Raw genomic sequence first — 22262 nt, 5'->3', positions numbered from 1 at the left:
TTTCCTCTGAATATTTTTCCCTGGCTTAAAAAAATAAATAAATCTAAATCTACGTATTTCTTCCAATATATGGAACATTTCTTACCATATTGCTCATTGCCCTTTCAGAGGTTTAAATACTTGCAAACAGCATCTGAACGCAGCACAAGAAAAGAGATGTCACTCCACAATTCAAAGCGTTAAAATAAAACTTTTATTCTTGGGTCGTAATGTTGATTATATTGCATTATTAACTTTCTATCTGTTTCTTTAATGGGAGAAATTAATTGCCAGTCTATACTCTCATAACAGAATAAGAGATAAAACCTCTGTGACAAATACGGGAAGATTCACATTCTTTTTATCTTTATTGTCTTGAGGCTTTTTAGGCTTCCCACTAAAAATGTCTCCCAATATTATTTCAACTGCTGAACTCTTAGAAAGATTCAGCAGCTCTGTGAGGCTGTGGCTAAGGATAAATGCTAATGTCACCATGCTGGCAATGGTAATCTTTAGGCTGTTTTCACAAAGCTTTCTAATACAAAGAGTTGCTCCTAGTGACGAATTTGTAAGAAAATTCTTAAAACTATGATGTTTTTCTAAGAATTTCTCCCTAAAATTAACACTAGGTCCTAGTAAAGATAAAAGTTATTCACAAAGCATCTTAATCTTAAGAAAGCTCCTGAGGTGAAAAACTGTTGAGAGTTGGAAGGAGGACTTTTAAGAGTTTCTTCAGAAAAGGAGAAAAAGGGAGAAATAAAAGGAGGAGGGAGAAACTTCTTCAAACACTGGGTGACAGTGAGTTGATGAAATGCTACAGATTAGATTTTGCAGCGATAATGTTTGCGGTTGATCTCTGTAGAGATGCGCCCACATCTCTAACCCAAAGCAATAACGAAATATTGCCAGAAAAAAGTGATCACAACATGAAGATATTTGCTACTGGAAACATGCAACCCTGCAATCACACACAAAGTGCGTTCAATCTCATTTTGTGATGCAATTCATTTCATTTCCTCTGGTTGTCGACACCTTGCAGGCTTAAAAAAGGGCACGTCTGTGACAACCAATCACACACGTTAAAACAAGTCATCATACCTAGCAACGATGTCAACCACACCTCTTCAGTAAGATAAAAAATATTTCCCTTCCTTGCCCACAAGAGTATTCCCAAAATGTTTGTGAATACAGCCCCTGATGTTTAACAGGTATGATATTTATAATTTTCACTCTCTTAGTTTTGCATACAAACATTTTTTAATTGGCACAAACACAGTACTGCTGATGATGACGGAAAGCACCTTAAAAAAATGCAGAAGATATTCAAGCATTGACATGTTTAACATTGAAAGATATGACATCATTTCAAATAGTTGAAAAGTTGGACTTTTTTGATCGGTTGGTTTCACAAAAAGATGTATATATTCTGTGATTGAATAATAATATTAAATAATACAAAAACTTTTTAAAATTTCAGTGGTTTTCTTAAGCTGCTCATCTCATCATAGAAGGGCAGCTAACTACGGTGGCCGAAGTGAAAATGCAGAGGGCCCTATTGAAAGCCAGTGTTCGGTTTGTCCACTCTGGGCTCCTGTAGAAACATGGTGGTGCATACATTGCATATATCCCTCTAAATTCTACACACTGGACCTTTAATACTCCAGCAAACAATTACTTAATTCAAGATGATAGCACACTTTCAACTTTGTGGCCACATTTTGAGGAAATTTTCCTGTTTCAACGTGAAAATAAAAAATGTTTTGTTCTGTCAATCAGGTGCAACACCTGCACAAAGTCCCAATCTCAAACCATCCAACACCTACGGAAAGAACTGGAACATCGACTACAAGTCTGTCCTTATCTCGGTGCCCGACCTCACTAATGCTCTTGTGGCTGAACAGGACAAAATCCCTGCAGCCGGGTACTAAAATCTTATGGAAAGCCTTCTCAGACAAATGGAAGCTGTCATAGCAGCAGATTAAAGCCAACGATAAGGAAATGAGACGTTCAGCAATCACACAGCCGGCTGTTTAGGTGTCCACATACTTTTGGCTACAAATAAAAAGATAAATGAATGAATTTAGAAATTTTAAAACAACGTCACACATTACAAATAAACAGACGGCTGTTTTGCGTGAATTTAAGGGATAAAAAAAACGATGGAAGAAACAAGACGGTGAAGAGGTTGACGCAGCACCATCATCATCATCATCATCATCATCATCATCGTCCTCTGGCGTCTAGAGTGGCACATCGTTTATCATCAGCGGGCAGGATGTTTCTCAGAGCAAACATCCACCGTGGAGAATGAATTCATCTGTCTGCGTCTGATAATGAAAGTGAAATCAGACTGTGCAGCTGATCAAAGCTGTGTCTTAACTGTTCTGTGGATCAACTCTCTGTGGTCTCGTCTATCTCAACATGCTTAGTTGTTTTAGGAAAAATAATAATAAAAAAAACATGCTAATTCCATGCCTGTTTCTTTTAATGTCTTCAAATAAATACTGAGTGTCTCCTTTGTTATGAAGACAGACTTTCATGGTGGGATATTGAGCTACAGGGATTTTAGCCCATATTTTGAAACTACACTGCCACCTACTGCTGAGAATACACACCATAATAATGCAGCTTACGAGTACTTTTCATTGAATTGGTGCTTTTAATGAAAACTGCTTAAAAACCGAAGGTACTATACATCTTAGAAAAATGATTGAGTGCTTTTATTTTCCCCAAAAGAACAAAATGTCAGACTACAAACTTCAAAACAAGAAAAAAATCTAACAGTGCACACTTGTAGACTTGACAACTACGGTTTTATGCTCTTCATTAATGCTAGAACTGGCAGACAGACTCGAATATTACTTTTTTTTGTTACCAAATACCCTCTTTGATGAGGCAATATTGTAGGAATAACTACTGGTCAAAAAAAATATCTACACAACCCCATTTCTGATCAATATTCATAGTTAAGTTAGATAAAATGACTAAGTGGGTAAAGGCAATTATCAAAACAAGTGGAAATGTCTGATAAGTTGAGAAAGTGCATCACTTTACTGTAATGCAACCTTTTAGAATAAAAAAATGCTATTTTATTTCATATCATGGCATTACAATATCCGATATCTAAGGAAACGTATAGTGTAATATCTTGATACGATATATCTTCATATTGCCCAACCCTACTCCTGAGGACGTTTTACTGCCAGAGAATTCAAAGCCAAAAGATTTCAGTTATTTCAGAAAAAAAATCCTGAAAGCATCTCATCCTCTCTGTCCCTGCCCACCTCGACCACTTGAAGTAAAAAAACTCTCCCTCTCTGCAAGATGACTCAACCATCGACATGTTTCTCCTGTCTGAAGGAGCTTTGTGTTGCACCTACTTTCAGTTTGCTGCTCTGACGTCCCACTGCAACTGTCAGGAGGGGTCAGCTACAGAAGAGAAGTCAAAAACATCCCCTCTCACTCTCTACGCCTCTGAACAATGACGACCTTCTGCCTCTTAGTCAACAGCTTCACGGAGCGCCGCCAGCGCCAGAAAACAAGCCCTGAAAAAAAAGCAGCTATGTGAGATCACAAATCTGTATGCACCTGTTATTTATAGCAACTGTAGCATTTTTAAATATGGACATACAAACAGGCTTCCATGGGTTACTGTAGAAATTAGCCATATTTCCTTTAATCCTTTTAAAAGTGGGCAAACTGGCTTGATTTCTTTCAAAAACATGAGGAAAAAGCAATAAACAACAGAAGTGACTCAGAAATCAGCAAACAAAAAATGTAAAAAAGCACGAGAAGAAGCACAAGAAAATTACCTAAAAGTAATTTCATCATCATGATAATAATAAAAACACACAAGGCCATGACTTAAAAAGTGCTTAATAATTATAATGATAATAATAATTTTGTAAAAATAAATAAATATATACATATATAATTATGATAATTATAAATGTGGTTTTGGGAGCATTTTAAAAATATGTTTTTAAATATAGTAATATCTTGCAATTTGCTCATTGCCCTTTTCCATGTACACCCATATTGCATATTACATGTATGTAATGTAATATGCAATATATGTCTGTTTTGTGGCTGCAGCGCCTCCTTGTGGTCACTCAGGGCTAGACTGCGCGCTGCAGTTTCCACGGGAGGAACCAAACACAGAGGAGCAGGTGTAGTGAATTGACGGTCAAAATAATAGAGACGCACAGGTCTACGCCGGAAATTACGCCATCTACCTTTCAAAATAAACGCACAACATTCACCATTGTTCAAAAAAACAAAACAAGCAGCCATCACTGAACTACTACACTAAATGCACAGTGTGAAATTTACAGGTGTCGGCCACAAAGACATTCAAAATGAACACAGGGAGACATAGAGGGGACACAGAGAGATGCAAAGGAACTGCAAGGAGACACAACACAATAAAAACAGGCAAAACAACAACAACAAAAACTGCAAAAAGACATAAAATAACCATTAAGAGACGCACAGCCAGTGGTGTAGTAGCAGTTGGTGAGGTGGGTGTACTTTTAGATAGATGGGTAGTTTGCAAAGCAGGAAGTGAGTATACTCTCCTTTAGAAACACAAAATAACCACAAAATGACCACAAAGTGATACAAAATAAAAAAGACACAAAATATCTCAGTGAGACAAAAAATTACCTCAGTAAGACACAAAATTATGTCAGAGATCCAAGTAACTACAAAAACTAACAAAGAAACACAAAACAAACAACAACAAATAACACAACATTGGCAAAGACTCACAAAATACCCAAAAGGAGACACAAAATGACTGCAAAGCGACACAAAACTAAAAAAGACACAAAGAAGAGACAAAATTATGTCAATTAAAACGACTCTTAGAAGAGAAGATATAAACAGGGAGCAAAACGACAAAAAAAACCCCCCACAAAATTACTGCAGAGACAAATAACAACCACAAAGAGACACAAAATGACAACACGGGAATACCAAATAACTACAAAGCGACACAAAACAACTAAAAAGACACAAAAATATCTCATTCAGACAAAAAAATCACCTCAGTAGGATACAAAATAACGTCAGAGACCCCAAAAGACACCAAAACTCTTACAAAATGACAAAAAAACCCCCACAAAATTACCACAAAGAGACACAATACCCACAGAAAGAGACAAAATTACCACAAAAAGATACATAGGGACTACAAAGAGATACAAAACCATCATTTGTTTGTGAGTGTTTTGCTGCTGTTTTGCAAAGATGGTGTGGCCTGATGCATATCTGTGCATCATAATCCGCCCATGATGATGATTTCATGATTTAAATCATTCAGTTTCACAGCCAGTTTAACAGGTGATGCAGTAATTCAGCTGATCACATACCTGTCCTCCTCAGCGTGCTGTCACGCTGCTTCATCGCGTTTGTTTACGCGTCGTCCTGAAACGTCATGTTTTGTAATCCTCAGAGAAATGTTTAGAGATCCTCAAAGTCCCATTTTGACAATATTTCCCCTCCGAACTACACACGAAGTCCCCAAAAACGTCTCCTCTGACAAGATAGTAGATCGCCATTTTATACCCGAAAAATCACCTCATGTTAATCTGACTTTTTTTTTTGTTTTACCAGAGGTTTGGTTTGAAACTAAATCCCGCAGGTGGACACCGCGGTGTTAAAACTCGACTTTTTCTCCAAGAGAAAGACTTTTATAGTTGTGTTGTAGAAGATAACTGACGTCGTTTAGTTACTATCTTCTCAAAAACAAATACAAACTTTTGACAGGTGCAAGCAAATGGCAGCTACAGCGTTTGCAAACAGCCAATCAGGCTGCAGCTGAGCAACAGGTAACCAACGTTGGGCATGCGCATTGTTGTTTGCGCGTGACGTATCCAATACAAAAATAAAATAAAGTAAGTTTATCAAAATAGTTGCCAAATCATTTTCTGTCAATCGCTTAGGCTAATTGATTAATCATTAATAAATAAAAAAACGATTCTATGTTATACTATTTTTAAAATAAATGTAAATAAGTGAACCGTAAAGAAAACAAATGTAAATATCTCAAAATACAAATTTGAAAACTTTTTACAAAAGAAGTGTGTTTAACTGCAAACAAGAAAGGGGAAAAAAGTACAATAAAAATACTACTACTTATAATAATAACAAATAACTCAACATTAGAATAAATAAATGAATTTATCTGTTTATTTTAGTATCTCACAGTGGGTTTTTTTATTTAATAATATATCATGTCATAAAATATCATATATCATTTAACCTTTATGCTATTATTCCTTTTAGCATTTTTTTTTTATCTCCAATTTAAATTCATTCAAGGAAAAAAAACGCGGAATGATTTCAGGATTCTGCTCCCATGTATTAAAAAATGTTGCCAAACATTTAATTACATTACAATAGAGAATTATTTTTATTTTTCAAAAATCATACCGTTAGAGACAGAAGCTGGAAATTAGATATTTTATCTGTTTATGTCAAGCCAAAATGTACACTACACTACATGAGAAAAACAGGCAATCTGGTCTTTAGTATCAATATAATTTCGTAAAATAAGCACGTATTACCACCAATATTTGACCTGCATGTTTACCACAGCTGCTTGTATTTTGAAATTCAAAACCGGAAACACACCTTGCACGCGGCAGTGTAACGTCAGCAGCGAGCTGTCTGTCCGTCTGTCTGTGTGTCTGGTTGGAGATGCGCGCACACCGGTGCCGGCTGCAGGCGTGCAGGCAGCGGCAGGAAGGACGCGGACTGAGCCGTTTGCTGCCGTTTTGTCATGTTTAAAAAGCGGATTCATCCTCAGACTGTGTGACTGAAATCAACCGCGAAGATGCTGACAGACATGATTGTGGAGCAAGAATTTGAGATCAAGGAGGAGGAACCGTGGTACGACAAGCAAGACCTTGAGCATGGTACAGTTTCCTCTCAGTCTTTGTCTCTGGACTCGTACTGAAAAAGCCATCCATATGAATTACATGCAAATAGCACAAATAGGGACATTAAAGCTGTAATATGGGACATTTATTTCGTGCATCACAATGCAAACTCATTATAAAACCCTGCATGTGCACGGGAGGTTAAATTTGCAGGAATTTCTATGCATTTATTTGAACGTATGATATAAATTATTTTCAGTCAGGGTGTTTTATTTAGTCTACAGGCTGTTTTTAGTGGAAATAAAACACCTTGACATGCTGCGGGAAAAGGCAGGAGTCAGCAGGACACACACATATGCGGCAAGGTGGGAAAAAAAAAGAAAAGGTCTGTCTGAACTGACTTCTTTCACCTCTTTCATTGGTTATCACTGAAGTTTAGAGGTCTGCGTGTCATATTCCCCAATAATGTTTTATATTCTTATCCAGATGTGTCATTTTTATTAATTATTTAGGATCTTTTAAATGGTAGATGCAAGAGGAGGCGGGCATAATTGAGTCAGGTCAGTTAATACAAGAAGTAAGGGACTCGGGGTTGACCGATACTGTTTTTCAATGCTGATACAGATACCAATTATTAGTAGTTAAAGAGTTAGAAAAGCAATATTTGGCAGCGATATGCATTTTCAATAAAACTAAAAATCCTTCTGTAAATGTTTAGAATTTGGAATATAACAAACTCCAACACAAAACTTTGTGTAAATGCCTTTAGCAAATGTTTTATCGAAACTGAAATGTTCAACATCATATACAGCAAGTTCTCAGCAACTTTTTAAATTAAAAAATGAATAAATAAAAATAGATCCCTGGGGTTTAACAAAGTTAAAAGTTTCTCCCATGCTGTCACTTTCTTTGTGCTTTTTAAGTAATTAGTTGTATTGTCGATCATTAAAACAAAATACAGATAATCTGCAAAATGCCAAATTTGGGTCAGGCTGATAATCTGTTGACCCTGTGAGGGGTTTGTTATATACTCAGAAAACATTTAAGTAATCTGGAGGAAGTTCTGTTTTTTCACTTGGCTTAGAGGATTGACGTTAAACTTCAAATGGTCGTATTTTATATTTATTTGAGAAAGGTTGTGCTGTTGTCATTATAGAAAGGGAATAATATTTATGGGAAGCCCAGAGACAGCTGAACAATACGAGTCAAGTAGCAATATTCACTCAAATTTGAGATCAGATGTGTATGGAAGGTTTCATTAACAAAAACCAAAAACCAAACCTTCTAGGTAGTACTGATCCATGTGCAAAATGTTTAACTTTTTACCAAAATTCACAAAGATCCTTAACAATGGAGATTTGAGAAACCTTCAGGTCGTATTGTGTCACACTGTGATAGTGAAACAAACATCCTAGTTGTTCAGGGTCGTGCATAATTTCTGAGAAAAATACAGAACTTCAGTTACCATTGATAGTATCTATACAAATACTGAATATAATCATGCTGTGAAGCAGTTCAAAAATGTTTCAGGAAATTTCCAGATCCTAAAAGACCGCACAGACACTAAATCAAACTACTAGACATGAATTTAAATAGTAATGGTTTTGAGTTTGACAAATATTTTTTACAAATTACTGATTGATAAAAAGTTTGCACCCTCATATGCAAACATTTTCATGTTTTCCTGAATCTCCGTTAAATCCCCATTAAAAACACGACATTTGGGTCGTATGAGCTGACTCCAGGGTAGAATTTGACCAGTTTGTCCAATCACCATCCATCAACAAAAGTGAAGGACGTAGTTGTTGACAACGTGATCAATTTCGTAGATGTCGTAACTTTCAAAGGACCAAAATTCTTGACAACAGGACAATTGAACGAATGGATTCTGAAGTCTAGTTTAAAGAAACTGACACCCACGACACACCCGCAAGGGGTTAACATGCAAGTGGGTTTGAAACGCATGTTTTCTCTAAAAATCTCCAAAATCACACCATTTGTCACAGAAACTGTAAAATATGGTTATTTATGTTGGTTGTTCACGTTGGAAGGAGTTTGAGCATTTACTCCCAGTCACTTACTGAGACAAGGAAAAATATATGTAGCTCCAGAAAAAGATAGAAAAAAATAACATCGCAACAACCCCGTCTGATAAATAAAGTACAGTCCCTAACCAGGAGTCCTTCCTAATCAACCTTAATGAGCAACTCTGCAAGAAATGTCCCTCAAATTGCAAGAAATCAGTGAAAGGTGACAAAAAAATAGCCTGAAAAAGAAAAAATAGAGAGAATTACTAAAAATTAACCAAAAAAAGGAATGTTATTTCAAATTATTATATGTATTTGAAATTATGTTACAGAAAAAAAAGTTTTGTTTTCTTTTCGGTTCTATTTTCAGGTCATTTTCTTGTTTGTTTTTGTTTTTGTTTTTAACTTTTCTCTCTCTTTTTTTCAAACTTTTGGGTAATTTTCTGCAACTTGAATTTCTTGCCAATATTTTGGGTAATTTCTTGTAAAGTTACTGTATTCTTATGTTCTTGAAAAGATTCAGGCCTATTTTTTCAGGTTTCAAAGGGTTAAGTTCTTAAATATTCAGCTCATCACGGTGGATGAACCTTGTGGCACAAATTCAAAAAAGTGGGTTACTGGATTCCTGCCTCACAAAGCTGCTTGTACAGTGAAGTCTCCGTGTTTCCATCGCTGAGACCGAACTGTGAGCACTGAAGCACTGATGTGTCCTCACTGATGCGTCCTCACTGATGTGTCCTCACTGATGTGTCCTCACTGATGCGTCCTCACTGATGCGTCCTCACTGATGCGTCCTCACTGCGTCTCTCCTGCAGACCTGCAGCTTGCAGCCGAGCTCGGGAAGTCTCTCCTGGAGCGAAACAGGGAGCTGGAGCAAGGCCTGCAGCAGATGTACTCCACCAACCAGGAGCAGCTGCAGGAGATCGAGGTAAGGGACTGTTCTTTATTTATCAGAGGAGGGAGGTGGCTCGGATGTGTTCTTTTTATTTTATGACCCATCCTGAGGCAGATATTTTTCCTTAAGTGTCCCTGATTGACTGGGGAGAACACATGAACCTCCCACCACTATAAATAACCTCTTTTTAAAAATATTTTCATTATATATTAACACCAAACATATATATTAGAGCCAATGCAAGGAGTAAACATTACAGGAGTGAAGCACTGTACATCGTAACAACAGTAACATGGTGCTAACGACTTACTTCCAAGGACAAAACTGGCCATTGTTTTGAAATGCTGCGATATTTAAATTTGACAAACTCGTTTAATTCTGTCCCCATTTAAAGTCATAATTGTTACATATAAAGATTTAGAGTTAAACATGGTGGTCTGACCTATCTGACGTTTGAGTTGTGTTTATTTTATGAATTGTGTTGCTTTGCAAAACGTTTTTGACAAACTAAATCTACCAACAGTGAAGCTCAGCAGTGTCCTGCTGCTGACGGGGCTGCAGCAAAACACATTTTAGCCACCTAAAAAAAATAATATGAGTTTAGGTTTACACTGTATTAGAATATTTGCTCCAGTTTGCTCCACAATATCAGTCTGCCCCTGCATTTTCCCACTATTTTTATGCAGGACCACAGAATTGAAAGCTTTATACAGTATCTGCTGCCAACAAGTTAACTTTAGGCAAAATGAGAAATGTGAAATTTAGTAAGACAGAAATCTACATTGCACATAATTTGTTCAAGAACTGTTAAATGTGAAAATTTGACAATAATTTTTTCTTTTTATAGTTTCTGGCTATAATATAAATTGTGTTATTTTGGAGATTCTTAAATAGAAATGCCTTTTAAACCCACCACCAGGATTTGAGGTTGAGATTTAAAATAAATGCCAAAAAATGCAAAAAAATGACCATTTAAAGTTAAATGTAGCTCCCCTAAGCCAAAATAAAAAAATCAAATGCCCTCTCAATGTTGCACCCCCACCCCCCCATAAATAACGAACAGTCCCTAAAGAGACCTACCTTTATCACTTTGCATCTTTATCTAGGAACCAGGATATTCTGTAAAGCAGAGGGGACAGTGTTCATGAAGCACTGGTGTCTCCTTGAATGCTGTGTTAAACCGTAAATTCACGGGTTTATTTAGCATTACAGAGACAGAGTCATTAGTTCAGGTTTTGCAGATTTTCCAGACTTGACGTCCAGTTTTAATTTCATTGAGTAAGGTCCGCCTGGCACTAAATCTCTCCCTCCACGGCTCTGCTGCGGACACTCAGAGTTAATCTCTTAAGACCTGTGCTGGATACTCGTGACGTCACAGGTCTGATTCCAGATCGTGACCTGTGTTGCAATTCATTATCTCGGTCTTTAATTATGGCCTCTCCTAACCGGAATAAAATAATGAAGCCATAAACAACAATCTATAAAATACAGTTAACCTGACCAAGTTAAACATACTGGGCATACGTGTTATTAATTCACATCTGACTCTTTATGTCCGACGTGTAGTTTGATGTTTCAGTGTCGCTATCACTGCAGGGCCGGTGTCTCTGTTCGGTGGTTGTTTCTGATTTTCAGCAGACAGATTAGATGACGGAAAGGTTCAGAGTGTCCTCGCAGGCTGATAAGATAACCTGTTCTTAAGGAAATTGTGACTCAAAGGAGACACTAATGTAGAGACATTCAGGTTTTAAGGGGAAACACAAACATTAGATTTTCTCTTTACATTTCTTTCAGGCTACACTTTTATTTCTTTGCTGTTATGATCGTGAAAAAAATCTACAGAACAAACATAATTAGCATCTAATTAATAATAACAATAATAATGATTTTAATGATTAGAAACTATTGACTGCTGGTAGTCTGACAGATTTATGATTGATTTTTTTAAGTTTGTAGTAAATAACCATTCAGATTTAGGAAATGGAGGTGAAAGGCCGGATTTTTCAAAGCTGTGGTGATTACAGTCAAAGTCCATCACACAACTTACAACTCTTAAAAGAAAACTTGAAACACATCCTCAGTATTAATTGTCATTTATTTACTGTTAGTTTTATTCATTCATTAATCTCTCCTTTATTTGTCTCTTTTTCAAAAGATACTGATCCTCTTTTTTCTTGAATCTTTTTGTATAAAATGTGTTGCAATATTAAAGTTTTATTGTTTTTATATTGCGTGTCAGTGGAAATAAAGTAATAATTAGGAGCATAAATCATTAGTAGTGTTGTAAAAAACAAAAAAGAGCGCTTTCTTGCTGTCTTAGTGTAAAAGTTTCAGTCTGCTCTCTGCTTTTAACCATGAAAATAAAAGTTGTCGTTGTCATGTTATAGTCTAAGTATCTTTATCTTTTAATACATTTTTTTAAACCTGCATTTCCTTAATGTTAATTTACACTGTGGTATTGATACATATTAAATATATTAGTGGTTAGAAATTCCAGTATGAACACTAAATACAAATTTCACCGCAATGCAATATTCTATTATTTTCTTTGGACGACAATATATTTGCTTATATCACAAAGTCTGCCTTGATATGATTTTGATTTGATTCATTTCAAGGCCCTGCGATCGATATGAGATGATATCAGTGATTTTCTGTTTCAATATTCTGCCACTGTTCGAATGTGAATGAGAAAGGGGCTCGGATTGAAATAATGCCATAGACACGCAATGGGGATTTCAAAATAAAGGCATATCCTAACATGATATGACATGTTTTCACTTTGCATCGATAATATTGAATCGTTGATCATTCAATCAATATATTGTTCCAGATCAATGTATTGTTACACCCCTGACAATAGTAATAGTAATAATAATAACAATAATGGGAATAATAGCATGGATGTGCCGTTATTACAGAGATCTCAGCAGATGATGAACAACAAACTGTCACTCACGTGTTACTCGTGTCCGTCTGTTGTCTCCCCCAGTACCTGACGAAGCAGGTGGACCTCCTCAGGCAGGTCAACGACCAGCACGCTAAAGTGTACGAGCAGCTGGACGTGTCGGCCCGAGAGCTGGAGCACAGCAACCACAAACTGGTTCAGGACAACAGGACGGCCCAGCAGAAGATCCAGGGGTAAGACGTGAAATTATCAGTTCCAAAAACAAGGATTATAAACAGATTTCCAAGTCTTCTGGACTGAAATGTGCCTCATTGCTCACCTAACAGCTGCGTTGTCTCTGTTCAGGCTGATAGAGACGGTGGAGCTGCTGCAGACGCAGGTGGAGGAGCTGCAACATCAGGTGGAGCAGATGAAGCTGAGTCCCTCTCAGCCTCTGAAGCCTCCGCACAGACAGAAGTGGCCGCCTCGCAGCACGCAGAGTGTGTCCTGCCTGAAAGAGCTGCAAAACACACTCAGGTGAGAAAACTTAAATACTGTGTTTATATCAAGAGAGCATGGTTTATTAATCAGTTGGTGGACAGACCTCAGTTTTCATCATTAATTGAATATTTGAGGTTTGGGTCTGTTGGTCAGACAAAACTAACAATTTGAAGACATCACATTGGGCTGGCTGAACTTTTAATGGACACTTTTCACTATTTATTTTTTTCATACTGTATGTCTTAATTTAAAAAATGAATTATTGAAAGAAACATAAATAAAGAGTTTAGTTGGTTGATCTATATATTGCAATGCAGAAAATAAATGAACAATTTTACAGAAAGATTCATTTAAGTTATTTATCAAACAAAAATGCTAAACTGGTTTCAGATTTTTCACTGTGAGAATTTGCTACTTGTCTTGTTTTATATGAGTGTAAGTTGAATATATTTGGGGGGGGGGGGTGTTTGTGGAGAAGACAAAGCAATTTAAAAGATTTTTTTTCGGGGGTTCTGAGGAAAATTGGCTTGATTTCTTTTAAAAACATGAGAAAAGGGAAAGCAGTAACTTCACAAGAGATGACCAAAAAATCTGCAAGAAATTAAGTAGAAAGCAAAAAAAAATTATCATAATTATCACAAAAAAGAAAAGTAAAAAACAAACAGAAAACAAAGTGCCAAAAAATTTATATAGTTAAGAAAGTTTTTTTTTTAATTAATTTCCTTTTTTTTAAAACTTATTTTCAGTTTGTTTTCATTTCACCTTTTACCAATTTCTTGTAATTTGTAGTCACGTCCTGCCAAGTTGCTTATTGCCCCCCCCCCAATTTTCAGAGGGAAATCAAACCAGTTTGCCGAGGTTTCAGAGGTTTACATGCTTGCGAAAGCCACCTGAATATAGCACAAGAGAACTGATGTTCCAAAGAAAAGAGTAAGCCTAAAAAAAGCTTTTATTATTAACTTATTCCTGAACCTTGTGAACATCTTAAATCCCTTGTAACTGATCCAGAAGCTCTTTGTAAGCTTCAAAAAGGGAAGCAGCAAATCCTCCACTGAGTCCTCCTGGCTTTAGCGCTCCTCTGTGTGTGCTAATCCTTCTCGCTGGCAGTTGGCCACATTTTCTCCTCAGCGAGTCTTTCTCTGAGCTGTTCGTGCTGTGGTCACTTCCTTTTGGCCTGGACCGTGGTGGTGTGACAGCTTCATTCACCGCCTCCGTTTAGTCCACAGATGAAGTTACTGTGACCCGTTTGTTGGTGGTCTCCAATTTTGAAGCTCCAAGTTTGGCCGTCGCCATCTCGTTTTTTTGGAGCCAGAAGTGACCGTATTTGGATAAGAGGGTGGAGCTGAGGAGACAGACGGATCTGACTCACAGACCCCTTACAGACAGCCTGTCACTCAAAGCAGCCACGCTCTTAACCCTTCGGGCAAATTGGTTTGATTTCTTTTAAAAACATGGGGGGAAGGCAACGGACAACTTTGCAAGACGTGACCCAAAAATTAGCAAGAAATTAAACCTTTTAAAAGGTTGAAAATAATTCCCTGAAAATAAGAAGAACAACAAACAACAAAAAAATGCTACAAAAACTTCTTTAAAAAAATCAATGTATTTATTTTATATATTTTATCATATTTTATGTAACGTATTTATAAACCTAAAATTAATATAATCATGAATATAGTTCTCTGGACCTTTTTCCATATTTCCTTGGGTAATTTTGCCAGTCTCCCCCCTCTTTTTTAAAGCTAATTTTTAGGTAATTTTCATGTCACATTTTACTATTTTCTTGCAATTTGTTGGACATGTCCTGCTAAGTTGGTTATTGCTTATGAAACATGCCTGAAAGCAGCACAAAAAAAAACTAATACTGATGATGATCCAGGTTTCAAAGGATTAATTATGCGTAACTTTAGCCTGAGTTATAAATTCACCCTCGTAAAATTTCTTGAGTCGTTGTACCAGGCAGGGAACGTGTTAATTTCTGCTGTGAAGTTTGGCATTTTAATATGGAATTATACAGGAATGAACCTGATTCTTGGAGCCGGCTTCAAGTGGCCATTAGAGGAACTTCGGTTTCTGGCTCTTACTCATTGGCTTCATTATTCAGCCCGGAGGTTTGCACTCGCTTTAGTCTTACGTCTGTAATCCTGTCAGGACTGCTCCCTCAAAACATCCAGGTCAGATGGATTAAAATCTCACTGATAAACAAGACGGAGAGACATGAGACATGTCTGAACTGAACTTAGGTTGGAAGGAAAGCGGTCAAAGTCTGAGCTGAGGAGCGCGAACATGTCTCAGTGTCTCTCTGGGACTGGGATTGATTCTTCAGCTGATTTCTAATCTACTGTGTTTTTCTGATAAGTTCTGGATTCCTCACTCAGTGTTCTTGTTTTGGCCTTAACTGCTGTTTTTTTAAGGTCTAACGTGTACGGTTTTGTGTGTTTTTTTTAAAATCCGTTTTCAGCTGTGTATTGGTTTTGCTTATTTTAGCAAAAAATACTGTACACTAAGGCTAAGCAATATGGTGAAAATCAAATATCACAATATGTTTGACCAAATACCTTAAGATCAATAACGCAACAACATTGTGGGGTTGATTATTGGTTCTTTCACAAAATACTGACACAATGAATTTTTGATGAATAATCAGTAATATGGATACTATGACTAATTGGGTAAAGAATAGTCTGGTAAATTCAGAAACTTACATGATTTTACTAAGGTACTTTTGATACCTTTAATACAGTATTATTAAAAAATTAATTAATTAATTAAATCCCTAATGCTGTTTGCCAGACTTCTATTGCGAGTAAAACTTTGCTGTCAGTTTTAAATGTCACATTATGCATCTACAGTGTTGTGACTTTGAACCTGGCTTGTGACCTTTGGTACATGTTGTCATTATTTCCCTCCACGGTGCACTTCCTGTCACCTTTGACTTTGTTTTGCCTCATTATGAAGCAAACAAGGCAAAGATAAAATGTTCATTCAGTTATGAAAGACAAACCAAATTATCAGCGTGCATAGGTCCATTGGCTCGCCTGTTCTGGAGATTTTGACCGTATCAAATGGTCCTCTCTTGCAGTAGAAACCATTTGTGAATGAATGGTAATGTATGAAAGATTATTGAGAATGTCAAGGTCCCAAGATTTTGTTTTTGCTTTTGTAAACCTGCTGTTATTTAATGATGGAAAGCATTTTTGGAAATAAACCTTGTTCTGGTCATGAAATAGTCCATCAAATAACGCCAGTAAAACCATAACTTGTCATTATAATACTAAAGTTTTTTGTTCAGTTTTTTAAAACCAACCAGACACCCTAGGACTACATTTATGTATGATAAATGCATCGTTATAGCTGACTGTGTCTCTGTGCAGGTACGACTATGACGAACACTCAGACTGCCTCGAGTCCTCTGACGTGTCGTGGCACGAGGAGGAGCAGGCGTCGCTACGACAATCCCTCCGCAACCTCCAGACTCAGTTCGCCAGTGAGCGCGCTCGTAGGGAGGAGTCTGAGCGAGAGGCGGAGCTGCTCGCCAGGGAAAATGCAGCGCTGGAGCAGCAGCTGGCAGGGATGGAGGGCTGTAAGGTTTGTCTGACAAAAACGTCTCTAACCTGCGTGTTTGCACAAAACACGAGTAAAGGGAGAAACGAGAAACGATTTCTGACGCTTACATCCAGTTAGGACACAGTGAGAGGCACTAAAATACGCTCACTGTCATAAAGCACCACTGACTCACTCTTGGTCTTTCTAAAATAACATGTCCGAAGGCGGGTTTCCATTACAGGTTTGTGCAAAACTTGGGTGATATTTTCAAAATGTGGATAAAATACAATTGCGGGATGACTGCGTTTCCATTAAGTGACCACCGCACCAGCCGTCATTATTTCCAAACGAAGGTGACATAGGCGCGATTCTGAAAAGGCAAGCCCCTGACACGTGGGAGCGGCTACGATTTCTGGGAGGTGAAAGCCGACAATTTCACAGAGGAATTGTGGATTCAAAACTTCTGGATGATCCACTCAACTTTTGACCAGTTATGTGATGCAATAACAGCTCATGTAGCACCTGCTGCATCATGAGGGAGCTCGTTACTACCGACAAGCGCACAGCCATAGCATCATGTGGCCTATAAAAGCTCTAAAAGTGTTTCCTTTAAAATGTTCTGAAATATGGTGATTTTGAATCCCCTGAAATACCGCCTCGTGCGAGCGTGGAAACATGGAAAGAGTTTTTCCCCCCTCAGGCATATTTTTTAGATTCCCATTTTCAATTTGCGCAATTTGAAGGTTAATGGAAACCCGCCTTTTGATGTTCTCTGTTTGTGTTTGTCCTCTCTGATAACGTCTCTTTTTTCTCTCTCTGTTTCAGGCCAGAGTGGCAGAGCTGGAGCGCGAGGCCGAGGAGCTTCGTCAGCTCTGGAAATCAGATTCCTCCGTGCGATGTACCAGGCCGGACGTCATCCACAGCCTGCTGCGCAACTCCATGTTCCTCAACCCGGAGGAGGAGACCGAAGGGGCCGCAGAGAAAAGCCCCTGGGTCCCGAAACACTGGGACAGCGAGCGGCCGATGAAGGGGACGCAGATGCCCGATTCTCCCGACAGGATCTACGACCACGAGTGCTCCTGCGTGCGCCGAGCCGAGGTGGTGAAGTATCGCGGGATCTCGCTGCTCAACGAGGTCGACGCCCAGTACAGTGCCTTGCAGGTGAAGTACGACGAGCTGCTGCGGCGCTGCCACCTGGGGCAGCAGGAGGAGGAGCAGGATGGGCCGACTCATCAGTCGGTCCAGACCGTGTCCCTCGCCGCTGCCGCTTATCCCGCAATCACAGACATGGAGGACTTTGAGGACGACTTTCACCAGCCGGAGTATAAGGAACTTTTTCGAGAAATTTTCTCACGCATTCGGAAAACCAAAGAGGACCTGATTGAGAACAGAGGGAGACTCTCAGCTGGTGACGCTCTGCAACAGTAGCTCCAAAAAAACAAAAACAATGCTGCAATATTATTAATGTCTTCCGGTTAAAGAGCGACTCTTTGGAAAGACTCGCAGCGGCACGTCAAGCTATTTAACTTTACACTTTATTGTACGTTCTTTGCCCAGAAATGGTGATCGCCACGCAAAGGGGTGAAGAGACGAGCGTGACGCAGGGACGAGAAGGCCAAACTCCACCAGCTCATGTGTCAGATGTGGCTCATTTTGCACAGAAACACCAGTGCCTGACGCTGCCGTCTCTACTGTGCAATCACTCTACCTCACTTTGCACAAACAAGCTCCTGAAGAAATCATTTCTGGGTCTTCCTTTTTCGTTAACACTTTAATTTATGGGTCCTATAGTTTCCTAAAAATACTTTTTTTTTTTCGAAGAAAGGTTCCTGAAAAAGATGTTAAAATGTAGTTTGGTGCTAATTCACAAAATTGAGTCGTCTGACTCGCAAGATGTAGACTGTGTGTATAAAAGTCATTGGCCGCCAATCCTCCTCCCCTTTCACTATCTGCGTGTTACCGTAAAACTATCTCATAGCTCGATCTCCACACTTTTTAATCTCCGAGCTAGCGCGCTAAAATGTCTTGCCTTGCTTGTTGAGAGGAGAAATTTCAGTTCTTTAACCTCACCACTAGATGCCTCTAAATCAAACACACTGGACCTTTAAAAAATGTCATAAATTATTAATAATCTAAATTGTTGCTGTTTTATTTTGTGTTGATCAGCTAATCAACTGACTAACCAAATGTCCCAGATTAAGCAGGTTTTCCTAGAAACTTATCAGGAAGTTATGGATCCATAATTTAAAGTCTTCTCTGTAACGTATGCTGTATCTGCTGTTTGATTTGTTTACTGAGCTCTGGTGATCCCATGTAAAATTTCTAATTTATTTTTTTTTCTCAGCAGTTGGTGATAGTTTTGCCTGCGCCTATAAGAGCAACTGATGCAAGTTGTTACATTGGTGAAGGACTTTATATTTTTGGTGATTCAAGGTGCTCAAATATATAAGGATTTTTTTGTAATTGTAACATTTCTTTCTAAAAAAAAATGAGACTTGATTATTGTACGATAGGTTAGATGACTGTGAGTGAATGTTATATTAAAGGGAAGTTCTGAGGTTTACCAAAAGACTAACTCGATGTACTTGATAATGTAACGGCCTCCTGATATATTCAAATATCATGTTTGATTAGAAGCTTTTCTCAGCAGCTTTTCTGTTGTTTTCGCTGCCTGACGTTCGTGTTTCCTCGTTAAGCTTAAGACTGCACACAGTTTGTAGATGTCTGTAAAATCACGTTGAGATGCACTTTAGAAAATGCACATTATCAATTCTCTTCTGACACTTTACACATGTAGCTATTATCAAGTGTCTTGAATAATCTGCAGTATGTCTGTATGTGTTTTTACCTGTTTCATGATGATTGGACCTCGTGGTTTAAGTCTGAGCCATAAAACATGAAGCAAGCCGAGACAGCAGGTTCGTGTCTTTTTTTGCCGAGTCAGCCCGCTGTAAAATATGATTAAACTTTATTTATAGAGGCAGTGTCACTTGGCATCATGAATCACTGATACACTTGAGAGTTATGTAAGTTTTAATCTAATATAATAAAACTGCTTTGACATCAGACATCCAGACACGCTGTTGCACTTCAAACACACTCAAAACATCCGACTAAAAATAAAACTAATTTAACAATTACATTTAGAGATGTAACGTCCCTGAGCCCAATGGGAAACAGAGCTGCTGTGACATTATAAAATTTAAACAAAATAATAGAAAATATACATTTTAATACATGCAAATTTGGGGTTGTGTAAAAATGTGCAACCAGCTATTGCAACACAAAAAGCAGAAATATGGAGTAAGTCAGGTATGAATTAAATAAAATTAAAAGTGAAAGTCTCTCAGTCTGTGAGCAAATATGATAGGATATTAGATATTTGTGTTGAAATAGTCACTTCTACTTTGAATTTCATAGAGGTCAAAATTGGATTTTGATACATTTCTGATTATCATATTGAAATAATAAATAACAAATAGATCACATCAGAATTACAATGTACAGCGCTGCAGTACATTGTAGTACTGAATATATAATTACAGCCGTGATGATATACAGTATAACAGTACGACCTCAAGTGTGATATATCTTTTAATCAACTGTTCTACAAGCGCCATAATAAGTTAACAGTAGAAATTAGATTATGATTGTTTATTTATTTAATGATTTCCCTGCTGAAAAAAACAGCTTGACCAGCTGAGATGGTTAAGGTGGTAATCAGTTTAAGATGTGTTTCAGCGTAAGTTTTGATGGTTTAGATGGTTTAGTTTTAAAACCAAATCAGTGTCCTTGAGTATAGGCAATAGACTGTACATAAATACTTTATATACTATGGTATGGACAAAAAACAGTCATGAGGAGTCAAGTCTTCTGTCATCTTTTATGCATAGAGATAAATGTGAGTAGCACCATAGACTGCATATAAAGCTCTTTATATTTTTATTTATATCTTTAGTCCATGAGCTTGACAGGCTCGTTACACCAGTATGTCAGACCATCAAAGACCAGCAAGAACTGGGTCAGGACCATCTAACGCCATCTTTGACCTAAAACTAACAACCGATATAAGCTGTTTTTTAGCTGTTTGTTTGTTTTTCAGCAGTTATTCGCCTCCGCCAACACAAATAGTTCTGCGACCGGACTGTTGCCAAGCAACACATACCTGCACACTAGCTTGCTATATTAACGTAAGCTAGGTCTACACGTTATCATTTATCCGTATGTTTCCGTTTATTGTACGCAAAATAAGTCTATTTACGGTCTTTACTGCCGATGAGGTAACAGCTTAATCAATCAAGCTGCGACATCTTTTGATAAAATAAACTCACCCGGAAGTTTGCAGCGAAGTTTGCGGGCTTTTTTCCTTGTCTTCGTCCTTTTCTGACGACCATTCATTGTTTAATTCAAACGTTATTTGCGGAAAAAGGCTCCTCTTCGCGGCGCAAAGTCGGTTAAGATGAAATAGGACTAATTAACGGTTACCGTAATTAGTGGTTCAGAACACCTGTTAAGCGGAGTGATACATGCGTAGTTAAAAGTCCCAGCAGTTATGGAATGCCTCTTGTCCAATCAAATGTCTTAATCAGAACTAACTTCTGTAAAAGTAAATACAGATATGAATAAATGCTGAAATAAAGAGTGAAATAAATGAATGCAAAAATACATAAAAGTAAATAAACAGGACAACATCAATACGGTGCAATTTAGTAATTCAAGACTTTTAGACTCTTAATGCCACTTGAAAAGAAATTTAAGACTTTGATATTACTATAATTATTATTATTATTATTATTATTATGAATTAATTTTTTCAGTTACCAATAATAACGGGGGGAATGTAGCCTATTGACATCAATTATACTACTTTAATGTTACTGGGAAATTTAATTTTAATTTACAAATATTGGACATAAAACATGACTCTTGAGATGTTAATGTGAGGGGCATTCTGCAATTTTCTTCCCTTTATTTTACAATTTTTACAGTGCAATGTCAGAAAGTAAGATTTATAACAATCGCACTTCCACTGTCTAAGCATTTTTAAAGACATTTTAATGCCAATTAAAGCCCTATTTAAAAAAAAAAAACATCAGTGCCTTTTAAGACTTTTTAAGGATCTGCAGGAGTGCTGTCAATAAATAATCTTAAATTCATTTTCCTAGTTTTGCTCATGTATACTTATTTTGCCTCAGCATTTATTTATTCTTTATTTTATTTTATTTATTTATTTTCATATTCATGTATACAGTTTTTGAGACTTTCCATTCTCCATAATTATATCTACATTTCTTTAGATAATAATTCCTTCAATTTGTTTAAATTTGAATTTGTTTTCCATTTCACCATTTGGTTGTCATTTAGGTCAGTACAAAACATTAAAAAACAGTCTTTCTTAATACATAAGGAACAGTTTTCAAATAATGTTACACTGTAATCAGTTTTAAAAACAGATTATACAAAATAATATGCCTCCTTACTGGACGCTCCCATCCTGCCACATATCACCACTGATTGTATAATAATGACAAAAGAGCACATCA

At 37.3% G+C, this 22262-nt stretch overlaps 2 protein-coding genes across 2 annotated transcripts in view; one reads left to right on the top strand and one right to left on the bottom strand.

The window, feature by feature from the left end:
- The window catches only part of LOC121966723 (neurotrypsin-like), an 84034-nt gene extending 78296 nt beyond the window's left edge, over positions 1 to 5738 (bottom strand). Inside the window, exons 1-2 of the mRNA XM_088069779.1 lie at positions 5352 to 5738; positions 3360 to 3524 (exon numbers count right to left, since the gene is read on the bottom strand). The gene's annotated coding sequence lies outside the window, so the exon portion shown is untranslated. The remainder of the gene's footprint in view (positions 1 to 3359; positions 3525 to 5351) is intronic.
- Positions 5739 to 6647: 909 nt separating this feature from the next.
- Positions 6648 to 19629, top strand: LOC121958405 (cerebellar degeneration-related protein 2-like). Its single transcript, XM_042507311.2, has 6 exons — positions 6648 to 6899; positions 9706 to 9818; positions 12778 to 12926; positions 13039 to 13209; positions 16548 to 16761; positions 17545 to 19629. The coding sequence occupies exons 1-6, from the start codon at positions 6818 to 6820 to the stop codon at positions 18145 to 18147; spliced, it is 1332 nt and encodes a 443-aa protein (XP_042363245.2). The 5' UTR covers positions 6648 to 6817; the 3' UTR covers positions 18148 to 19629.
- The last annotated feature ends 2633 nt before the right edge of the window (positions 19630 to 22262 follow it).

The sequence above is a fragment of the Plectropomus leopardus genome, chromosome 19 (assembly GCF_026936395.1).
Source record: "Plectropomus leopardus strain MGB_pleo_1.0 chromosome 19, ASM2693639v1, whole genome shotgun sequence".
Lineage (NCBI taxonomy): Eukaryota > Metazoa > Chordata > Actinopteri > Perciformes > Serranidae > Plectropomus > Plectropomus leopardus.
Note: the sequence above shows the minus strand (reverse complement) of the source record. Positions and strands in the feature narration are given on the sequence as shown.